The sequence below is a fragment of the Triturus cristatus genome, chromosome 3_1 (assembly GCF_964204655.1).
Source record: "Triturus cristatus chromosome 3_1, aTriCri1.1, whole genome shotgun sequence".
Lineage (NCBI taxonomy): Eukaryota > Metazoa > Chordata > Amphibia > Caudata > Salamandridae > Triturus > Triturus cristatus.
The window spans coordinates 225,771,179-225,792,850 of NC_140583.1; the positions used below are offsets into that span (position 1 = coordinate 225,771,179).

General features: G+C 43.5%; 1 protein-coding gene across 8 annotated transcripts in view; it reads left to right on the plus strand.

Moving 5' to 3' along the window:
• The window catches only part of HERC1 (HECT and RLD domain containing E3 ubiquitin protein ligase family member 1), a 1,817,725-nt gene that overhangs the window by 1,310,497 nt on the left and 485,556 nt on the right, over window positions 1-21,672 (plus strand). For all 8 annotated transcript variants that reach the window (XM_085643727.1, XM_085643730.1, XM_085643731.1 and 5 more), the window contains one exon: window positions 3,262-3,392. In XM_085643727.1, coding sequence (XP_085499853.1) covers window positions 3,262-3,392 — 131 coding nt within the window. The remainder of the gene's footprint in view (window positions 1-3,261; window positions 3,393-21,672) is intronic.

Genomic DNA, 21,672 nt, shown 5'->3' on the forward strand with positions numbered 1-21,672 from the left:
GTGTCCTTATATCTTCGAGAAATGGTTGCTTTCTCTAGGCAGCTGTTCCTAGCTCCCCAAAGCATGGCTTCACCATGTCTCTAGTCAAGACCCTATCAACCAATATGGATTCAAACTTTTGAGCAGATTTCTAATATAGAAAAATAACTTGTGGATAAAAACAAGAATGAATCTTTCATGTCCTTATACTCCCCAATCCTTCAGCGGCATTAAAAACTGTGAGCCAGGTCATCCTGATGAGTAAAGTTGTAGAATGGGTTAGATTTGCTTGTACTATCCTAGAATGGATGTGATCCTTCCTCCAGTTCAATAGCCCAATGTTTTAGATCAGTTTTATTTAGGCCTGGGAGGAGTTCGAGAAACTAAGCGACTAAGTTTTTGAGTCACATCGTTCATGCTGATTTTTAGCGCGTATGTTTGTCCGACTCTAGAAAATCATGGCCAATGGAACAATGCGCAGCGCAAGAGGGTGCTGCTTCTTTCTGCCGCTCGAGTAGATGTTCTATTCGAGAGACAGCTTCCTATACGTGAACATAAGGCTTCTAAACGCAAGCAGTAGCGGCCATCCGTGACTGCCCTGATTGAGAAATATCAACAGGAGGTGGTCTGAAATAAGATTTCCCTCGCGCGCACTCACCAACTTAAAGTTGGAAAGCAAAGAAAAAATTCAGCTCCCGGAGTCAGTTTTTCTGAACTCTGTGTGCTATGCAACGTGGACTACTCTCCGCGAGCGGAGTGGAATTTCACATCTAGGCCTAGTTGGATTGCTACAGATGACCGGCAGAGTACCCCAAGTGCAACATCAGGTATACCTTATCTCCAAATGTAGGTCTGTAGCATCAAAACCCACTTCCCTGTGGAAAAAACACAAGCAAACCAGGTTAGCATCAGGATTTTCTTTGATTACATGTTATTTTGGACAAGGTTCTTTCCAATGCCTCAACAGCTGCGTGGCTGAGATCCTGTTAGTGACAGCAACAGAATCCAGCTCTGCCTCTTACTGAGCGGTATGCTAGCCTCTGAGCTCCACTAATCTCAGAGTAGTGTCCGGAGTCCTATTACATCCTGCACTCTCCTTCGTTCCCCAAGGCAGTTTGGTTTGGTAGTCAGCTGCCTCAATACTAAGCTAGCACTTCTCTGCCTCCCGCTGCTCTGTACTGGCCACTAAGTGCATCTGATTAATCTTGGTAACCGCAAAGTTTACTGCTCTCTGATAAACTCATAATTATGCTGTAGTTGGTTCAAAACGAGGTGGGAGATTGTGCTTGAAACTGTTCTTACGTACTCACGCAAAGCAACCATGAAAGGATTACCAGTAGATGCTGGTGTTTTCTGTGCCGCAACAAGTGATACCTCATTGTACACCTAGTGGGGTATTGTACTTTGAACCAGCATACATCATTGTTTAATGAACCTTTGAAAATGGAAGTAGAGAAGCAGCTTTAAAAGACCTAATCTCAATAAAACTATTTGTTAAACTATCTACTGGCACAAGAGAGGTCATATCCACATTGTTTCACTTACTTATTAACTAGACCCTATCAAACACCCACTCATAAAGAGACAAATAGAGTGCTCTTTCTGAACATGAACTGACAGAGCAACAGTTATCACATGTATGGAGATACTGGAATAAAAAATCCAGTATCATTGAATATATGATAATATAATATTCTAGGTAAAGAGACTCATTACAAATTATTATATGATTGGTATATGCACCCAGTGTAGTTGTATAAACTCTATCACACAACCAACCCAATGAGTTGGAGAGAATGCAGAAATATAGGCAACTTTTCTCATATATCGTGCCTATGGCTCAAAATTAAACCCCTTCTGGAAAGAGGTCTTAAATAGGATATGCCACATTTTAGGGTATCCTCTTCTATAGAAGTTTTCCTATACTTTTTGAGGCGGGGCACAAGATTGCATGAACTGTTTTGGTGCTGTAAAAACTGCTATTGCAAAATATTGGACAAAGAGGTCCCATATGTTACTCAATTGCACTCTCATCTGTAGAACCTCATGGCAATTGAAAAATTCACATAGAAGATGGCAGATAATGGCATAGACTGTGAAACTCTTGGGAACTGTTGATGAACTATCCCATGAAAGGTACCCCTCTACGGGCATACCTGCTCCTCACAAGGTGTTGAACTTATTTTTAAAAGAATATTAGAAATTATGCGAATGAAAGAGCGGTTGGAGAAGCCATTTTTATGAATAGAGACCTATTTGAGCACAACCACTGTACTTTTTTGAATACCCCAATGCCTTGTTCAATGCAGACATGGGAAGAGGAGGATGTACATTTTTCTTACATTCCAGGTTGTTGAGCGATGGAACAGATGCAACCCATGCAGAAGTGGACTATCTGTAGATGGACAGTTAACTTAACATGTATCTGTACTACATGCAATATTGAAAGCAGGGTCTTTAGAACACACAAATTGAGAGGCAACTTTTAAGCGCAATATGTATCAGCCAAATGGTATTTGTATTAGAAAAGAGATTAATCGAAAGGTGTTGTCCTTGATTTATACTGTGACTATTATGTTTTGACATAAATACTCCCAGTGGGAGTTGTCCATTATGTGGGTTTAATCCTCATTTGTCGATTCTCTGTGGTACATAATGACGTGACAAGATTTTAATTTTGCTCTGGTTCTTTCCAGTTTGTTTTGGTTTGTGTTAGGCCATATGCCCTTAACCGTGTTCGGTCAAAGGAGATGGAAGCATGTGGTTTAGGCATCTGGCGTGTTTGATTAAAAACTGTTTTATTAAAGAAAACGGAAGTAGGACTATGGAGTCCTGTACTGCTGGTTTCTGAACTTATTGAATCCATCCCCAGAAGCCACACCGAATTACGTTTGTTTCAGGAAAGGCCTAAAAAATTATGTTTTATGGCTCGCCTACAATCAAATTTTGTTCTGGTGGGATTTGAGATGGAGTAACATCAAACTGGGTCCACCATTTGCCATTTGGGCTTCAACTTCCTTCTTTTCACTACCGGCAGACTGTGTGACATACACAGCAGTGCAAGGTGAATGAAAGACAACTTGCAAAACTTCCTAAAGCTTCCTTATAAATAAATAAATTCCCTACAGTGAGACAAATTATTCAGATAATGAAGGCCTATGAATTGAAGAACTTGGCGAATAGCTTATTCATTCAATATGTTACAATGTGATTACTATTTGATTGATAGCAGCATCTATTGTAAGTTTGAAACTCACCCTTCTTGCTGTTTTGTTCCGGCAGCTGCTGTTACCTCCATCGCTTGGTTCAGTGAAGACAAACAGTTTGCAGTTGGATACAGAGATGGCAAATTGCTAATGGGAACAAGAGAGCCACTGGACAAAGGAGAATTTGTTATAATTGATGCACACAAGGTAAATACTTGTGTCTTGTTAATTTTCCATGACCTGCTATAATTTTATAATTTGCTATAATTATTTTTAGTTTTATATACAGTGGACTGGGTCCAAGAAGGTATCAGGGCACTGCACATTCATTCCATGGGGAAAAAGAGAGAAGTACCTTTTGATTGCCAGTAAAATTGGCATTCTGGATGGTAGTGCTACAAGAGTGATATAGCGAAGTAGTGTGTGCTTGGTGTATTCAGATGTGAAACGGAGATGTGAGTGTGCCATGGAATGGTAATCAGAGGTGGTGCACAAAAGGCCAGAGCTCTCTTTCCTTGTTTTAGTTAAATATTTTTATTAAAACATAGGATAGGAAAAGGTACAATATAAATCAATAGCAATTCAACAGTATAAAAATGAAATCAATGAGCACCATACCAATGAACCTGTTAAGATAGGAGAGTTTTATAAATAAAAGAAAAGAAGACAGAACAGAGAGAAAGGGCAGAAAAGAAGAGGGTAAAAATAACGTTTTGACAGGGACAATATATATCATAACAGGAAAGATAATATATAAGTTTATAGCATATATGCTATATGACAAAAACAATTCAATGTATTCAATCACAACACGGCTAAAATATATAAGTAGAAATAATGTTGACATGCCAATAAAGAAATTTACAAAGACAAAATTAGAATTATTAAAGCAAAATACCTGGAAATTCTATGTATAATAGTTACAAACAGGAAGCCACAATTGATCTTGTTTAATTGCAAGTGAGGTTATATTAAAATGCCGTGTCTAATCTATGATTATGACTAATTAGATTCCACCACTGATGAATAGGAATATTTTCCTTTGTTTTGAAATTGGATGCAATCACTTGGTTAGCAGTAGCAATTAACATGTCCACTAATTTTAGAAGAAGGCGATCATAAGATCATATATCATGAAGAACGCCCAAAATATCTTTTGTTGAGAAAATTGTTGTGATAGCCTTAATTTTAAACCACACAGATATCTAAAAATCTATTGCATTAGAACAGTGAAAAAACGGATGTATGTAAGATCCAGCTGAACAATTACATTGCCAGCATGTCTGTTGACCCTTAGATCTTTTAAATCAATGACCCCGGCGGCCTTGGGAGCTTTTTTTGAGGCACACCCGCTTTGCCTCAAGGATAGCCTTAAGCATGATGCTCTCACTTTAGAGAACTGGCTGGAATCTTGTGTAAATGAGCTTGCCCCCCTTAAATTCCGGGTGGCAAATGGAGGCAGAGCATCTGCACCCTGGTTCACGGAAGCTCTTAGGAAGAGCAAGAGTCTTTGCAAACGCTTAGAGCGAATTTGGAGGAAGGATTTTAACCCTTTGGCTAAACAAACGTATAAGGCGACACTAAAAGCCTATTACACTAAAGTTCGCCTGGAAAAAAATAACTTTCTTAACGGAAAAGTTGAGAAGGCAGGCAACAAAAGTAAAGAACTTTTTAAAATTGTGAAAGATTTTATGGCCCCTTGCGCTACAAAGAATCCTTTTACTCCTACAGAAGAATGGACAGTGAGTATAGCGCAATACTTCTTTACAAAAATCTCCTCTATACAAGCTTCTTTTGGAGCGGTATCTTCTGATTTCTGGGTCAACTCGGAGAAGCTCCTTTCTCTGCTACCTAAGGCCGAGAAATGTCTGCTGCATTTTCCGACGATCACCTTAGATCAATCTTTAAAAATCCTTCGCTCTCTTAAATCAGGTTCTCCTGTGGACCCTTGCCCGGCGAAGGTTCTTGCATCTATTGCTGAGGTAATTAACCCGGCGGTTAATAAGGTGCTGAACCTTTCACTAACTGAAGGGATGGTGCCGGATAAATGGAAACATGGGAAAATTCTCCCACTCTTAAAAAAACCATCTGCTGACCCTCTGATAGCAAGTAATTACAGACCCATCTCACTGCTCCCGGCTCTCTCGAAGGCCTTGGAGAAATTTGTGAATCAGGTTGTGGGGGAGTTTGTTGAATCCAGTGGCATTTTACACCCGAGCCAATCGGGGTTCCGTGCTACTTTTAGCACTGAAACAGCTCTCCTTGAGATATCTGAATCCATTAAGTCCACTCTGGACAAAGGTGGGAAAGCAGTCTTGATACTGCTCGACCTATCTGCAGCCTTCGATACCGTACCACATGACCTTCTTCTTGATCGTCTTTGGGGATACGGTATCGGTGGTACTGTCCTTCAGTGGTTCCGGTCTTACTTATCAAACCGTCAGCAAACAGTTGGTCCCCCCCTTTTGTGGCACCCATTCAATCTATGAATTTGGGTGTCCCTCAGGGATCCATTTTGAGCCCAACCTTGTTCAATGTGTTTATGGCCCCCTTGGCATCACTGGTTGAACCCTTCGCGCTAGGATCATTTCCTACGCCGATGATACACAACTACTGTTTACCTGCGACAAAGGCGAAGTTCTTGATGGGAAGAGGCTAAACCTTTGCCTATCCGCAGTATTTGGATGGTTTAATCAGAACCAACTTTGTTGCAACTCGGAAAAATCGGATATGATTTTCTTTGGATGTAATCCGGGGGACGAATGGCGAGAATGGTGGCCATCTAATATGTCTCCTCCTACCACCCTAGCTACCACGGTCAAGAATCTAGGGGTCAAATTAGATAATGATATGTCCATGAAATCCCAGGTTCAATCGGTGGTGGGCACCTGTTTTGGCCTTTTGAGGATGATGCACAACTTTCTTACTTTACTCTCAGTTTCTCATAGGAAGATAGTTGTGCAAGCTTTGATACTGTCACGTCTTGATTATGTGAACGTCCTCTATCTAGGCCTACCGGACTACCTGATTAACCGCCTTCAGGTGACTCAGAACGCTGTTGCCCGAGCCAAACTTATGGTCGACCGCAGGACCCACATGACCCCATACCTCAGATCTTTACACTGGCTTCCAGTACGCATGAGGGTGTTTTGTTAAGGCACTGGTATTGGCCTTCAAGGCATTTCACAATATCGGGGCTCCATACCTGAGAAACAGATGTCAGCTTTATGTTCCTTCTCGTAATCTTCGGTCCTCCACTTCTTGTTTGTCACGGACCCCAAGGTTCTTACGCTCTCGATTGGGTGGCCACTCCTTCCAGGTAGTGGCTTCTGGGCTTTGGAACAATTTACCCCTTGAGCTGCGTCGTGAGGAGGATCTTCTGTGTTTCCGTCACAAGGTAAAAACATGGCTGTTTGCATGATAGGTGGTTCTAAGAGGTTACAGATGTGTTTCTGTCACTGGTCCCCCCTGTTAGCGCCGGGACACTCCCGGGAGTAGCCGTGCGCTCTACAAATACCCAGTAAACATTAACATTAACATAACAAGTGAAAACTTAAGATATTTTTTCAGGTGTGTAGTGCAGTCTGTTATAAAAGAAAAGTAGGTGTTGTGTTAAGGTAGCCGAATGCACTATGGATGTCATTTCAACCAACTTTTATTCCACGAATCAACTGACCATGTACATCCTCGGTCTGTTACCCACAAAAATGTTCAACCTTGGTTTTAGGTCTGGTAAAATGTAAAGAAACAATCAGTTTATATATAATAGAGGCATTGCTATGAATTGTGTGACCTAATGAGTTATCTTTTGTATTACTAATCTCTAATGGGGCGTGAGAGAGGTCAATAAGCAGTGAGTTTATCTTATCATATAATAATTGAAACTTATTGCGTTGGGTCCTGGGTAAGTTATATTCAGAGGACATTTGGGAAGAGGAGTGTAAAATATTGGTATGCAATAATTGTGTGACCGTTATTATACCCCTTTCAATCCAATCTTTCCAATAAATTATTTGACCTTTGCAGGTAAGATCTTCATTATTCCAAGTGGAACTAGAAAGAAATTGATATAGGATCTGATTATTTTGTACCATTATGGTTTGAATAATTGACAAGGGACAGAGCGTTTATTTCTTCTTTTTACATATAAATAAAGGATTGACATTCCTTACACTATAAAAATATGATAATGTGCATCCTAGGATTTTTTTGTTTACCAAATGCAGACGTCACTAGAGCAGTGTTGAGTTTCTCCTGGAAAGCTAGTCAGAAGCGGAGCACTTCTGTCGATACTTTGGTTTTGTGTTACTTGCTTGTTTCTAGGGAAAATGATGATATACTTCTGGGTTGTATCCTCTAAGATACTAAGGATATATGAATAATTTTGACTAGTGTGAAAGCTGATCAGGATTAACTGCTTACTAGCCAAAGTCCACAACTGGGGCACCAAGATTGAAATGAAATAAAATGAGGGTTATGAGGCAGAGTGTGGCATACACCAATATGGGACAGCTTACAATTTCTGGAGTCAACAGTGGAGAACATAAACAAGTGTTCTTAATACTTATAATTACTCAAATTAATTAGCCATTATAAACCGTTTCATGGTACCTAATATATAGAAAGATTTTTATAGCCACTCTGCTGCAATAAAACACCAAAGTCGAAAGCCAAAAGAAATGTCTGCACTCCTGTGAGTTGTTAACTTTCAAACATCTTTTTATGCTGGTTTGTTGTTCCTTCTACGCCAGTGTCTTAAGTACAGAGACCTCTCTCTCCAAACGTTGTCTTCTCCAGGCAGAAAATATTAGTGGACATAAGAGCATGTGCCCAAAGTGCAACGTAGTTAGAGTGTATGTGCTGCGGTGTAAATAGTAGTTTATATGGTGCCATTCCTTCTTTGACTTTTAGATTTTTTTGTACTTGATGTTACTGAGAAATTTACTATAATGGAAAATGCCAGTAAATGTGTCCAATTTTGTACAATTAACTTGCAAGTGCTCAATCCCTTCAAGTACTCACTGCGATGCTAGAATTTACCTTAACTAACTTGTAGATCAGAAGTTTTCTGTGGGGATTGATGTGGAATCCACAAGTTCCTTTCCCCGTTGACAGTGACAAACGTATCCCAGGCTGTTCTTGGCGCTTTTGACAAAGAGGGGAGGGTAAAGGATAGGAATATCATAGAAAGCACTCAAGAGGTGTCATCAGTTTGTAGTCGCAGCTTGTCTCACCAGATGGAGGATTTTCTGCAGTCTCTTTGAAGCAAGTGCTTTTTATACTAAACTGAGCACAATGCTGCTGTTATTGTCTGCTCTTTCATCAACTTAAAATACATCCAGGTTTGTCATTTATCTAGATTTCTTATGAGTGTTAACATTCTCCAGGAAATGAGACCTACACAATAATTGCTGTAGTAAGTAACTGGTACTCTATGACAATCCTTCAACATAGAAGTGACACAGAGCCTTTATCTTGTGTTAGCCGAAAAAATCATAATGAGATTGGTCTTGGTATAATGTCCTATAGCGGCTGCACAACTTGAGACGCTAATCAAAAACAATGGTTTACACAGCATCTGCATATAACACTGCAGAGGCCCAAGAGACAGTTGTTACAGACCAACTTTGAAAGAGTAACACAATCTCACTGGGTAGGTTCAGGGAACAGTGCAGAGCACTGAGCTCTTACGACCTCATGGGAAGCTATCAAATAATTCCCAGGGTGCAAGGAGGTTCTTTGAGGTTATGCTGCAGACGGAATTTCAAGAAGCGCCGCATTAAAGAAAAATGTGTGGGAAGATGTTCTTGGTATCAGTTTGAATATAGTCTCGACTGGAAGACCTGTAACGCAGAGGAAGAGGTAAACCTAAGCAGAGGAACACAGGTGAAGAGCAGAGTCTAAGCAAAGGCTTCCTGTCATAAATAGGGAGAAAAGCCAAGCACTAGGTCACGCCCTGGATGTGGCTTTTATAGACATGCAGAATCCTCAGATCCTGCCATAAATCCTCAAATCCTGCAGCAGACCCTTGAATTCTGTTGTAACATGGCGTTCATATGGGGTGTATTGTCATGGTTTTAGAGTGTCCGCATGGGTACAGAATTGACAGTGCTGGAGATAGGGGTGGAAACTTTTGGACAGAACACATGTAATACTCCCAATCCTGGGCGGCAGGCCTCCTGTAAGGCAGCACTGAGAACATCCTGTTTGGCATTACCATGAGCAAAGCAAGGGGTCGAATGTGCAGCAAATAATGCTTCAGACTAGAGGTGGATGGGAGCGAGGGCAAGGGTTCTTTAACAAGCTGTGACCGTTCCCAGGCACATTACAGACTGCATACATTTAACTCTTTTGGATGCCTATACTGAGAAAAGATGCATGTAAATACCATTGTCCCGCACCGGCTGCAGACTATAAACATAGATGAAAGTCAAAATCCTCAAAAAACGTAATGGTAAGGTGTTAATATTGTGTACCATCCTCTACAGGAGTGTAGTCATTGTGCTACAGGGAAACATTCAATCACCTGAAGAAATGGCTGCACTCCTGTGACTTATTAGCATTCAAACACCTTTTGATGCTGAATTGCCATGCTTTCAATAAATAAGCCAATGTCCTTATGTACAGAGTCTTCTCTCCAAATGTTTTCACACCTGTAGCCGCACTCCATAGGAAATTCGTTTTCTGTATTCTTAATAACTTTGTCCCCTCCTTGAACAATCTGCATGAAATCTGGTGAAAGAAACCTGTAAGAAGAAATCTTTGTGTTTCAGATGGGGGGCTAATTGGTTGTACAGTGCAAACGTTATGAGATACTTCCAAAATAATTTTTCAGTTGGCTTTAAAAAAAAATCTTTTTATTGGTAGTATGCATATATGGATCAATGTACAGACATCGTATTACGAACATCAATGCAATATATTGTTGCCCGGTTGTTGCCGCAGCTTGGCGTAGACCCATTTCGTGGAGCGCTGCCCTTAAGAGTTGTCATACAGGAGTTAATCTTACAGTGTAACCTTGGCCATATTGCTAGTGCAACCTTCTGGGGACCCTTTATATGCCACCAACATAATGGTCCATTTGCAATTGCATTCTGTAATCACATTACTACTTTTTTTGATTTGCGTTTTTCTGAAACAAAAACAAAACCAAACGTACAAACTTCTATTGCTATTTGACAGCTTCTGACCGAATGGGCGTCCCTCCATAGGTTGTAGTAGTGTGTCTTTCTTTAGTATTTAGGCATGGTTCTAGCGTGGTACAGTGTCCCATATCTCTGACCCCTATACTCTGTAGGAGGTATGTCTGTGCGGGGGATCAGGAGGGCATGTGAAGATTTTCACTTTCTTTAAAATGGGATTACCCATAGGATAAAATGAAATATTTCTATGTGCATAACTCCAAAATCCCTGAACATATGTTCGCCAAGTTTTTATGGCATGGCAGGTTTTTGGTCTTTCTTGGTGAAAATCTATGCAGCCTTTTCCGAGATACAAGGCAACACGTGAGTGTCCGGTGTTTAAGTCAAAGTATGTTTATTTTTTAAACATTTTACAAGCGCCTGACCAAGCTTGTGTGGACCGTAGGACCATAGTGCGCCTTATAAACACTTGGTACATATGGAGTGGACACTCACAAGTGATTTCCTCCCAGTGTTCGCAAACATTGAAAGAAAAGCATGAGAAAGCAAAAGAAAATGTGTCTGTTTCACCTGACACTGCCTTAATGGTGGGGTGGAGGATAAACTCTGATTTACACCCACCTTGCTTTCCCAAGGGATAAAGGGGGAGATTAGACACTCTGATTCTTTTAGGAGGTAACAATGTCCCTTATTCCCCACTGACACTACCTTAGTGCAGGGATAACTCTGCTTTCCCACCCCTTTCATCCTGCCCAAGGATGAAGTAGGCATTGTCCCCCCCACCTTTTCCAAGGACGTGGGGGGTTAAAAAATTGTCCGGAGGAGGTGCCAGCCCCTGCGCCTTGTTACAAATTTGAAATAGGAGTAGAAGTCAGATGATCTGCTCCCCCACAACCTTCTCTATTCTGTGAGCCAGGGAAAAGCGAATCAGGGTCACCTGTCATCCACCTCTCCTCCGAGGCTCACTGCATTTTGAAAGCCACATAGGATGGGATTAGGGCCACCCATACCTGCCACACAGGCTCTTACTAATGGTGAATAAGACACAGGGTGGGTGACAGATGACCCACTCTTCTGTGGCTGACTGAATGTTGCGAACGACAGAGGAGAGGGTTACCTGACTTATGCCCCTCAGCCCTGTACAAAACCTTCTGTTTTTCTTTTTTGTTTCAGACCACCCAGCCTTTGGACAAGGTGACAAGGGCACACACTACATCTGCCCTTGTGCAAGGACGGTGTAGCTACCTAAAGAACCAAAAATAACCCTCTCTTTAGGCATGGGGGGGGGTCATATGGACTTCTGATAACCTACCCCTTCTAGAAACAGCCCACCATTTTTTGGGCATAAGTTTTTTTTGAAAATCCCTTCATAATGTTGCATACTTGGCGATTTTTAAAAAGAAATCTTCAAACCCAATTTGTTTAACTTGCTTATCAAATTATAATCTAGACTTATCGGCTTAGTCAATGTTACATAGTAAAGTGCAGAATTCACACTGTAGAGGGGGTTAACGGGCACACAGAGGTACTGCAGTAGTGAGTCAGGGTGGCACACAGTCTGCAGGCAGTCCGGAGGACAGAGACCTGATGTAGAGGAAGCATGAAACACAGGGAAAGGTTGCTGGAGGTATCAAGGGGCACCCACCGGCTGTAGTGGCAGGGCTGCAAAGGGATAGAGGAACTCACAGAAGCTGCACTGGCTAGGTGCATATAGAAGGGAGGCAGGCTGCACGAGGGGACAAGGGCACTAAGAAGGGAGGCAGGACACAGGGAGAGAGAGGCTGCAGGACAGGACTCACAAGGGGGCCTCCAGGACAGTTCATTGTCACCTTTGTCTCCACTGGTGCTGACATCGGACCCAACCTCAAAATTGTCAATGTCCGCCTAGCTGAGTCCAAGCTAACTTTCTTGATGTGCACCCATTTGTAAGCCATTACCTCCGGCTCATCGCTTTGCAGATGTAGGTTTAATTCTGACTTTATTTAGTTGCCTAATACTGTCTTTCATGATGAGGCAATAGTTGTGAGATGGACAACATTTCTCCACTGATTGGGGTGGTTATCTGGCCCTACATAATGCCAGATGTCGGGACAAAACATTGTCCCTGGCTTTTACCTTCTTTGTGGCAGGTTTCCTGTGGGAGGGTGAAGTTTTGGAGTTGCCCTTGTCTATTGACAAGAATTGAGCTAACCATTTTACAGAAATCCTTCAGTATTCATCCTCCTCGGAACCTTCAGTGAGGCACTCAATGTCCCCTTGGCTCCATCAGACAAGCTTGCTACTGTGTTGAATTTTCAGGTTGCCGCTGACATTGTCCAGCCCCATGTAACCACATACTTACCTGCACACCCTTAGCCCGAGAGCCAACTAGGACAGGGGTCCTCAAAGCTTAGCCCCAACCTGTTTCTCTCTGTTTGCCCTGATGGTGAGTTTAAGTGAATAGAAATCATGGTGAAGTCATGGTCTTCTGGAAATCTCAGTCTTCATTTCTGAAAAGCTGCATGTCTGCTGACTATTACTACCATGCTCCTTGGGAGATGGCCCTATTGGTGGTTCTCAGTTTTGCATACCACTTACTCAGTCACTTTGTCATGGTGGTGCTTTTTGGCCAAGATGCTGCCAAACAAATTATCTGCTCTGGCCTTGACACTATGTATTTAGTAGCTAGGGAAATGGCCTCCTCAGTGGCCATGCACCAACATACTCTGAATACGTTATACAGGGTTTCCGGGGATATTTAGTCAAACCTCATGAATATGACTTTCAGCTCTCTGCTGTTTGGTGGTAAGACCGAGTCTCATCTGCAGAGATGAAAGCAGGGGCATGCCATTGCTTGCACAATGGACTTAGCTCCTCCACCTCAGTATATTTAGTGGCTATTCCCATTGGAAACCTTACCGGCAGTGTCACCATCCTTACCGTCAGTGCAAGCTCTCAATCCGACCAACATGGTTATAAAGAATGTGGCAGTTACAAAAAAAGTTAAGGGCACAAGCCTCAGCAGTCTACTCTTCTTCCTTCCCAACTCCTTTTCCAAACCACTAGTTCGCCTTTGAGGGAGCATGTGTGTCCTATCAGATAGGTGAGTTTTTGATAAACTGGCAGTCCATCACTTCAGACTGCTTGGGTCCTTCAGATGATCAAAAGTGGGTATGTGCTCTAGTTTCAGCAATTGTCTCCCCACATCCCTCCTGTACTCGCAGGACCCTCTGTGGCCCCTGCCTGCATTCTATAGTAGGAGGATGTCGCCCTAAAAGGGGTGACAGGGCTACTTTCTGAGGATGGGATCGTACAGGAATATTACTTCTATTACTTCCTGCTCCCCAAAAAGGAGGGGGGCTTAGGGCCTGAATTAGATCTTGGCTGACGTGTTATTCCGTCTCATCAGTGACAGATAACCTGTCTGCTGAAATATAAATCCCATTATATCCTATGGGATTTATATTTCAGTGGACTAGTTATCCGTCACCGTTGTGATGGAGTAATCCATCCGCCGAGATATAAATCGGGCCCTAAATCTCATTCTCGACCTTTGTGTCCTGAACTGCTTTCTTTGCAAGGAGAATTAAAAGATGCTGTCCTTTGCTCAAGACCTCTTGGCTCTGGTGTATGTGAAGGAACGCAGGATGTGTATTTTTATATACATGCCCTGCAGTCACAAAAATAGTTTCTTTGTGAGCTCCACTCGCAATCAGTTTGCTGTCCTGTCATTTGGCTGAACTTGGGCTCCTTGCGTTTTCACAAAGTTCATGCCGGCTGTGCATCTTTGAAAGCCTGAAATGCATGTATTCCTCTACTAAGACAGCTGTCTATTGAAGTTGTCTTTGCTGCAACTAGTGTCAGACCATCTTCAGAGCTCTGTCCTGAGTCTTGTCAGTTGAAGTCTTCACGAACAAAACAACTGTGATGTGGTACGCCAATAAGTGAAGTCACTTGGGTTTGAGCCTCCTGCGCTCAGAGGCTTTGAGGACATGGTGTTGTGCTAGTTTCATGATGTTTGGCTGACAGTCAGTCATTTAGTCAGCTCTCAGAACGTGCAGGCCAGCTACCTTAGTCAGCCTCCTCTTGCCGGTCATGAGTGGTGTGTCCTCCTATACTTTCTGGGGTACACACCATTCTGGTAGACTTCTTTGCCACTTAGGAAAATGCAAACTTGCCAATTTTCTCTGTCTTCCAATTTCTGCTGTGAGGGGTCCTGGGAGGGGAGATCCGGCTGGTGTGGGACTGCTATAAATTACCACCCATTCCACTGATTTCTTGCATTCTGAGATGATATTGCTTGTGCTAGACTGGGCTTATTCAGATATGCTGCTCCTCTTTCTATGTCCATTCTTTCTGCTCAGGATAGACCTTTTCTCTCAATGAGCAGGGCAGGATCTTATTTTAAAACCACCAGACCCTCTGTCTTCATGCCTAGAAATAAGGCAGGACAATAAAACTATTTTTCATTTCACTGTGGAGGTCGTAGACTGCATTTTGGCAGTACATCAAAACGGTACAATCTGATGATTGAACACATTCTATTTTTTGGTGCACTGAGGAAGGAGTGGACCCCCTCTCAAAGTTTGATTCTCATATATATTGCCGTTTGTTCTTGTTACAGCCCAGCACAGCTTTGATTTGGGCAGTGTTAAAAGGTTATTTTTCTGCGTTGTCTGTTTTTCTTTGTTTGCTGGATCAGCTGTCCCAATTCAGGTCATGTTTTCTTCGGCAATTCTTGAATGGGTTTTCCTGCATGTTCACTTTTTCACAGTTTGTTATGCCTCAATCTGAAATTAATTTGATGCTCACATTTCTGATGGCTTCACCATTTGAGCCCATTTTGAGTTGGATCTTAAGATTCCTCACTTTTAAGACAGATATTCTTATTGCCCATCACCTCGGCTTATTGAGTAAGTGAGCTGTAGTCTCTGTTCGTACACTTCATCTTTCACTTAATTCTTCCTCGACATGGAACCTCCACCAAAAGATCAGTTAGTTTTGCCTGTTGTTTCTCTGTTCTATATTGGCCAGTATATTAGCTTACCACCATTTTGTTCTCTTCCACATCTTATCCACTGAACACTGACAGGACTCTGGAACCTTGCCCCAATGATTAAGACTTTGTGTATATATATATGGGCTTGTTGTGTGTAACATCTTTGCATGTCTTTTGTCACATCACTGTGTATTTGTGCCTGTATGTGTGTGTAGGTGTACCAAGGTCACTGTATGTTTATTCTTTTGTGTATGATTGTGTGTGTATGTATCTGTACGTATGTGCATCTCCATATGTGTCTGGGTGCCTGAGATTGTATGTCTAAGTTTTGTGTGCATACATTGTTAATCGCGCGTTTGGGTGCTGTTGAATAGATAGCATTATATACAAGTTGCTTAAGCCCTGGTCCAAACCCACAAATGCTCCTGTGAATAGGATGTCGCTCACCACCCTGCTCCAGGGAACTGAAATTTCCTCACCCAATTCACTGCCCTAGAGAGCTTGGTGGTCCAAGCTACGGCATCCCATGTAAATCCTGCAGCATTCCCTACTGCTCCCCCGGTTAGGGAATCCAAGAGGCTGGACTCTTTGGGGAAGAAGAAGTTTTCTTCCACCAGCCTGGCATTGCCATCCATAAATACTGCATGCCTTTTGGCCTGTTACTCTCATGCTCTGTGGGACACGGTTGCGTAGATGCTGCAAACTGTCCCGGAGGATGCCTGGGCCATACTCTCGCAGGCTGTTGCTGATGGGAGAGATGCAGTAAAGTTCACTATCCTATGTGGACTTGACACAACAAACTCACTGGGCAGAGCGGTTTCGTCGACAGTGGCATCGTGGCACCATGTCAAGAGTGCCCCAACTGCAGCCTCCAAACCCTCCTAATCTGCACTCATACCAGCATGGGCACCCAATTGGCGGGAGGTTTCACCATCACCGGCCCCACTGGTGTCCATCACATCGGACAGGTGGGTAAAACGAATCGTCCGAAGGGGTTACTCCCTCCCCTTTGTGACAACTCCTCCCTTCATACCATCTCACGACTGGGTAACAGAGGATAATTTGTCCGTTCTCCTCAATGAAGTCATGACTGTCTTGGCCAAGGGAGCCATAGAGAGGGTGCCAATGGCAGAAGTGGGTCGTGGTTGCTATTCCAGCTACTTTCTGGTTCCCATAAAAGACGGAGGCCTTTGTCCTATTCTAGACCTGCAGCCCCTCAACTTCTTCCTCAAGAAGATGTTCAAAATTATCATGTTAGCTCAGGTCCGGTCTGCCCTGGACCCAGGAGACTGGATGATAGCATTGGACTTGTAGGATGGTTAGTTCCACATTCCTGTCATGCCTGCCCACTTGTGGTACATGCGATTTATGGTAGACCAGGAGACTTTTCAGTTAACCGTGCACCCTTTTGGCCATACCAGCACACCTTGGGTGTTCACCAAGGTGATGGCCATGGTTGCAATGTACCTGCTGAGATCAGGGGCGCCAGTGTTCCCCCTATCTCGAGGACTGGCCGTTAAAGGTGGGCTCGCCTCAGTCTATCATCTCGCAATTACAGGCTATGGCAAATCTCCTGCCCTCTCTGGGGTTCTTGTGGGCTAATTCATATTTAGCCACCTGTGCTTTTTGGATATCGGTGACCCACTCTCGTATGTAGGGGGCGGAGGCAGACTTCCAAGCCATGGCCAATCTCCGTTTAGCTAAGCATAGTGCTAGGTCCATGAACTTGTTAAATGTTTTTCGCCGTGAATTGCGCTTTGTGATCCCTAGCAGAAAGTACGGTCCTTGTCCATTTCAGACACGAGCGTTTTTGTGTTCCCGTAATCCTGCTTCCTAATTCAGCACTGCTATGACCAGCCAGTCAGCGCATTGGCCATTGTAACTGCGCAGCTGCGCAATACAATTTGTAGTTAGGGGCACCTAGGCCCCCCTCAGAGAGTGAAGCATAGAATTTGGGGAGAGAAACTCTTGCTCTGTGTTTGCCCCAAATAAGAGACGTCAGCAGGGATTTGAGCTCACTGAATATTTTTCGGGGCAGTAGAAAGGGAAGGGTAGCAATGAAGTAAAGCAGTCTGGGGAGCAGCAACATCTAGGAAATTGCTATGCGCTCCATAGGGGAGATTGGCTGTTCCGTCCAGAACAGCAAGTAGGATCTAGCGCTTGACATCACCCTGCTTAAACTCCCTTGTATAGTGTCCGTTTCTGAATGGAATACCTGAACTCCTAAATACTTAAAGGTGTCGTGAGAACAAGGGAGTGGCTTGGGTGGTAGCGTGCTCCTCTATTCCTGTGTCAGCAGTTACCTGTGGAATAAAAGGTATTCATCCCAATTCACCTTCAGCCTGGAAATACGCCCAAATTGGTCCAGAAGTTCTATCAATCCTGTCAGATCCGTCATATTGCCTCAGAGATATATCAACGCGCCATCTGCATAAATCGCGACGATATGCCATTCGTTGTGCGCCAGTATCCTCCAGACTCTGGCTTCTTGTCTTAACATGCTGGCTAGGGGCTCCATAGCCAGAGCAAAGCGATTTATCTTTTTAAAATTCTCATGCAAACAAAAAATTTTCTCTCAATTTCCAAGGGTATTATTGACCATACACATATTCTCCCGGGCCGCGAGTGTGGCGGTTACACGCCACACTCGCGGCCCGTGAGAATATGGAGAAGACTGATGCCTCGATTCAGGCGGTGACATTAAATAAGAGGATGTTGGGGATACGCCGTCCGTGGAAAGATTGTTTATGGTGAATAATACCCTTGGAAATTCAGAGAATTTTTTTTATTTGCATATGAATTTTAAAAAGATAAATTGCTTTGTAGACATTGAAGACTTAAGGATCCAATTTACTTTGACAGTTGCTTAAGCCCTGAGGAAGTCTTTATGGAAATTGTAACCATAGACGAAACACGTGTTGGTTGTATGGCTGTATGATCCAAGAATGGAACTTGTGGGTTAACAAGTCCTCCATGAGAAACCACGAGAATTGAAAAATAAAGACCTTGAATGAATATTGGACACTTCTACTTTTTCTGAATTTTTGATTGAAAAATTGATGGAGACTGATACTGTTTATTATTGCTCAGGGAATTAACTTTTGTTTAGATTTTAGCAATTGCTTGCAATTGCAATTAACAGCGTGGGGTGGTGGCTGTTTACATTTCCCTTTGATGCAAACTTTTTTGGATTTGTTTGTTAAGACTCAACCCATCAGACTGCGCAGTAGAAACCTCACTACCCCATTACAGATATTAAGTCTGATATTGTGCGGCCTTTTCTTACCCGTGCCATTGTCATGTTGTATAGTAGTTTCATCCATTATAGGAATCTGGGGCCTAGCCCATTTTTCTCCAGTGTCGCATACAGGTATTTCTAACTTACTGTGTCGAGCGCGTTTGCAGTATCTAATGAGGCTATAAATGCGGGAGCTTCTGTAGTACGTGCCCATTCCAGTAACAGGAAAAGTCTGCACGGATTGAGACAGGTGTTACTGTTAAGTATAAACCTGTTTAGATTTGGGTGGACTAGGAGTTGTGTTGCTTCAATTAATCTATTGGCCAACTCTGTTACTAGACATTTGTAGTCTGCGTTTAGGAGTCTTCGTGGGGGATATGAGCCAAGCCTAAGTCTATTGATTCCCGGTTTGGGGAGTACCACCCGGACAGCCTCGCAAAGTGTTTGGGTCAGTATACCTATATCATACGTATTGGTGTATATACGGTGGAGGTGCAACGTCAGGTGCTTACAGAATGTTAGATAGAAGTCTATTGCCCATCCATTCACCCCTGGGATTTTTCCCCTTGCCATTTGTTGAATGGCTTCCTCTATTTCCTCCACTGTGATGGGGGACACAGAACTTAGTTCTCTGGAGGGGGTCATGCGGTAACCATAAACTTCCTCTTATCATATGTCCACGCAACACTACCTTGAATGCATCTCAGTCCGTTTCAGATGCAGTACCCTCATGTCCGGAAAACACGAGGATTTGTGGGTCTCAAGTGAAGCGCACAACGGGGCATCTCTGAGCATTTATAGGGGTAAATGCCATGTGGGAATTTTGGTTGTAGAGTTCCCCCATGTCAGATGAGGTTGCAGAGGGCAATGGTCAGATAGTGTGCGTCCCAGGTATTCAGCCAGTATCACTCTAGTGATGGCGTCGTGGGAGCAATACAACAGGTCGAACCTAGTGTATAAATTGTGCAGTCCTGAATAGTAGTAATATTCCCTATTGGTGGGTACACTTCGCCAAGCCTCTTGTAGGCTGAGATTGTTGGCCTAAGTCTGGAAATTTTGCGTGCGGTTTGCGTGAGCACTGGACAAGGGAGGGCATGAACAGTTCATGGCCAGGTTTGGAACACAATTAAAATCCCCGTTCCAGTATGTTGAAGTTTTCGGGTTGTGGAGCAGAGCCGGTGTAATCCATTGGAGAAAGACAGATTGGCCTGAGTTGGCCGCATGCAGTGAGAACAGTGAGATCGGGAGGCCATCTGGTAGCCCTTCCAATGTTGCAAATGGACCCTCTGCATTTTTGTGAGTGTTAATTATTTCCAACGAGGTCTCAGGCACCACCCACATTAGAGCACACCTGGCATAACCGGAGTATGTGGTGTGCCTTACCAGCGACTGCAAATTATATGGAGCATCTGAGCTGTCAAATGTGTCTCTTAAAGGAGTGCTATTGTGACTTTACACCTCCATAAGTATTATTAGACTCTGTAATGCTTAGTGTAGCTTCAAGGTCACATACATTCCACATCATTAATAGTACAGTGGTACACTGTGAGCGCGACATCATTGGCATAATTACAAACGTAGTAACTGCTCCCAGCCTCTTATCATTACCCTCCCACTCCCCGACCTGAACCGACCCGCGTGGTAAAGGTACGGCAGAATCCGCCCACATACATATTATACTGTCGCTTTAATTGTAGACAATAAACTATAGACCTGAACATAATCCAATTCCCTTTCCCTTGCCCGTGTGCCAACGGGCAGCCGGCCAGCGGGCCATCAGCACTTAGTTGCTAGGTGAACGAGGGAAGCCCAAATGATGTCTATAACAGTGTTAAATCACAATTTTGGGTGCAGTTGGACTTGCAATTGAGGGGGTAGGACAATAAGGTCAGGTCCCGCGAGCTTCCTGTCGATAGTCAGTGTCCCATATCTTAGTGTGAGTGTGGGATTGCTGGGAATCGACGGTCTGTTTATGGAACATTTGCGGTACCAAGCAATCAACGCTGTGTCAAACCTGTAAGTCTTCTTCACATCAGGTCTTCAGACGTTTGTGGGGTGCCTATATGTCTCCCGCGTAAAACCACCTTTATCTGAGAGTCCGTCAGTGATTGAGTGTCCTACGTAGCGTACTCTCCTTCTGAGCCCGACGGGGAATAGGTACGGAATCCAGCACGTTTTCTCTCGCCATCTGTTACTTAGTAGGACCATGGAGGTGTTGCCTGATACGGGGTCCTCGGCGCCTCCCCAATTGCTCTGAAACACGGGTTTTTGACACTTCGCATCCACTGAGTGTAATATCGGATTGTTCCATCCAGGACAAGGCCTTGTCTGGAGAAACTGGTAGCGCCAGCGCGCTGTATTGTCAGGGTGGCTGGGAATTGGAGAGCATATTTCACATTATGCTCTCTGAGACACCGTTTCACATCTATAAATGACATTCTGTGCTTCTGGACTTTCAAGGTGTAGTCTGGGTAAATGCGAACATAGGCATTTTCGACCTGATATGGACATCGGGCCCTTGTGACTTGCAGGATATGATCTCTGTCACAATAGTTAAATAAGTGAGCCACCACAGGTTTTGGGGGGCGTCTGGGCGAGGCAGGCCTCCCAGGACAAGATGCACCCTTTCCACTGAGAAAAAGGGTGATTATTTGCCCTGTAGAATTGTCACCAAACCCTTTTTCGAGATATAGTTCAATGCTTTGGCTTTTCACTTTTTCGGGTAGACCTGCTATTTGTATGTTATTTCTGCGTGACCTCCCTCTTGATCAGCCAACCGATCTCAAAGATATACATGACCTCGTCTTTCAAGGTGTTATTCTGTTTTCCGGACTATAGGGCGGAGGAGTCACATTTCTATACTCAGAGAGTTTAACTTGGGGCCCAGGGTGGATTTAATGTCCAGTATTGCCATGGGAAGATCATTGAAACGATTGGAGTGCTCGGTTAAGGTGTCCAGCAAATATTTGTTATCACAAGCTTGATCCTCTGGAGAAGTCGTGCGGTCCTTGGCGTCCTCTGACTGGGTGCGGGGTCCGTCCGGCTTAACCTTGCCCATCCCTGAAGAAGTTTGTTCAGTGGGGTGATGGTGCTCAAAGGGGAGCCGTGTGTCGGCCGGTCATGTAGGGC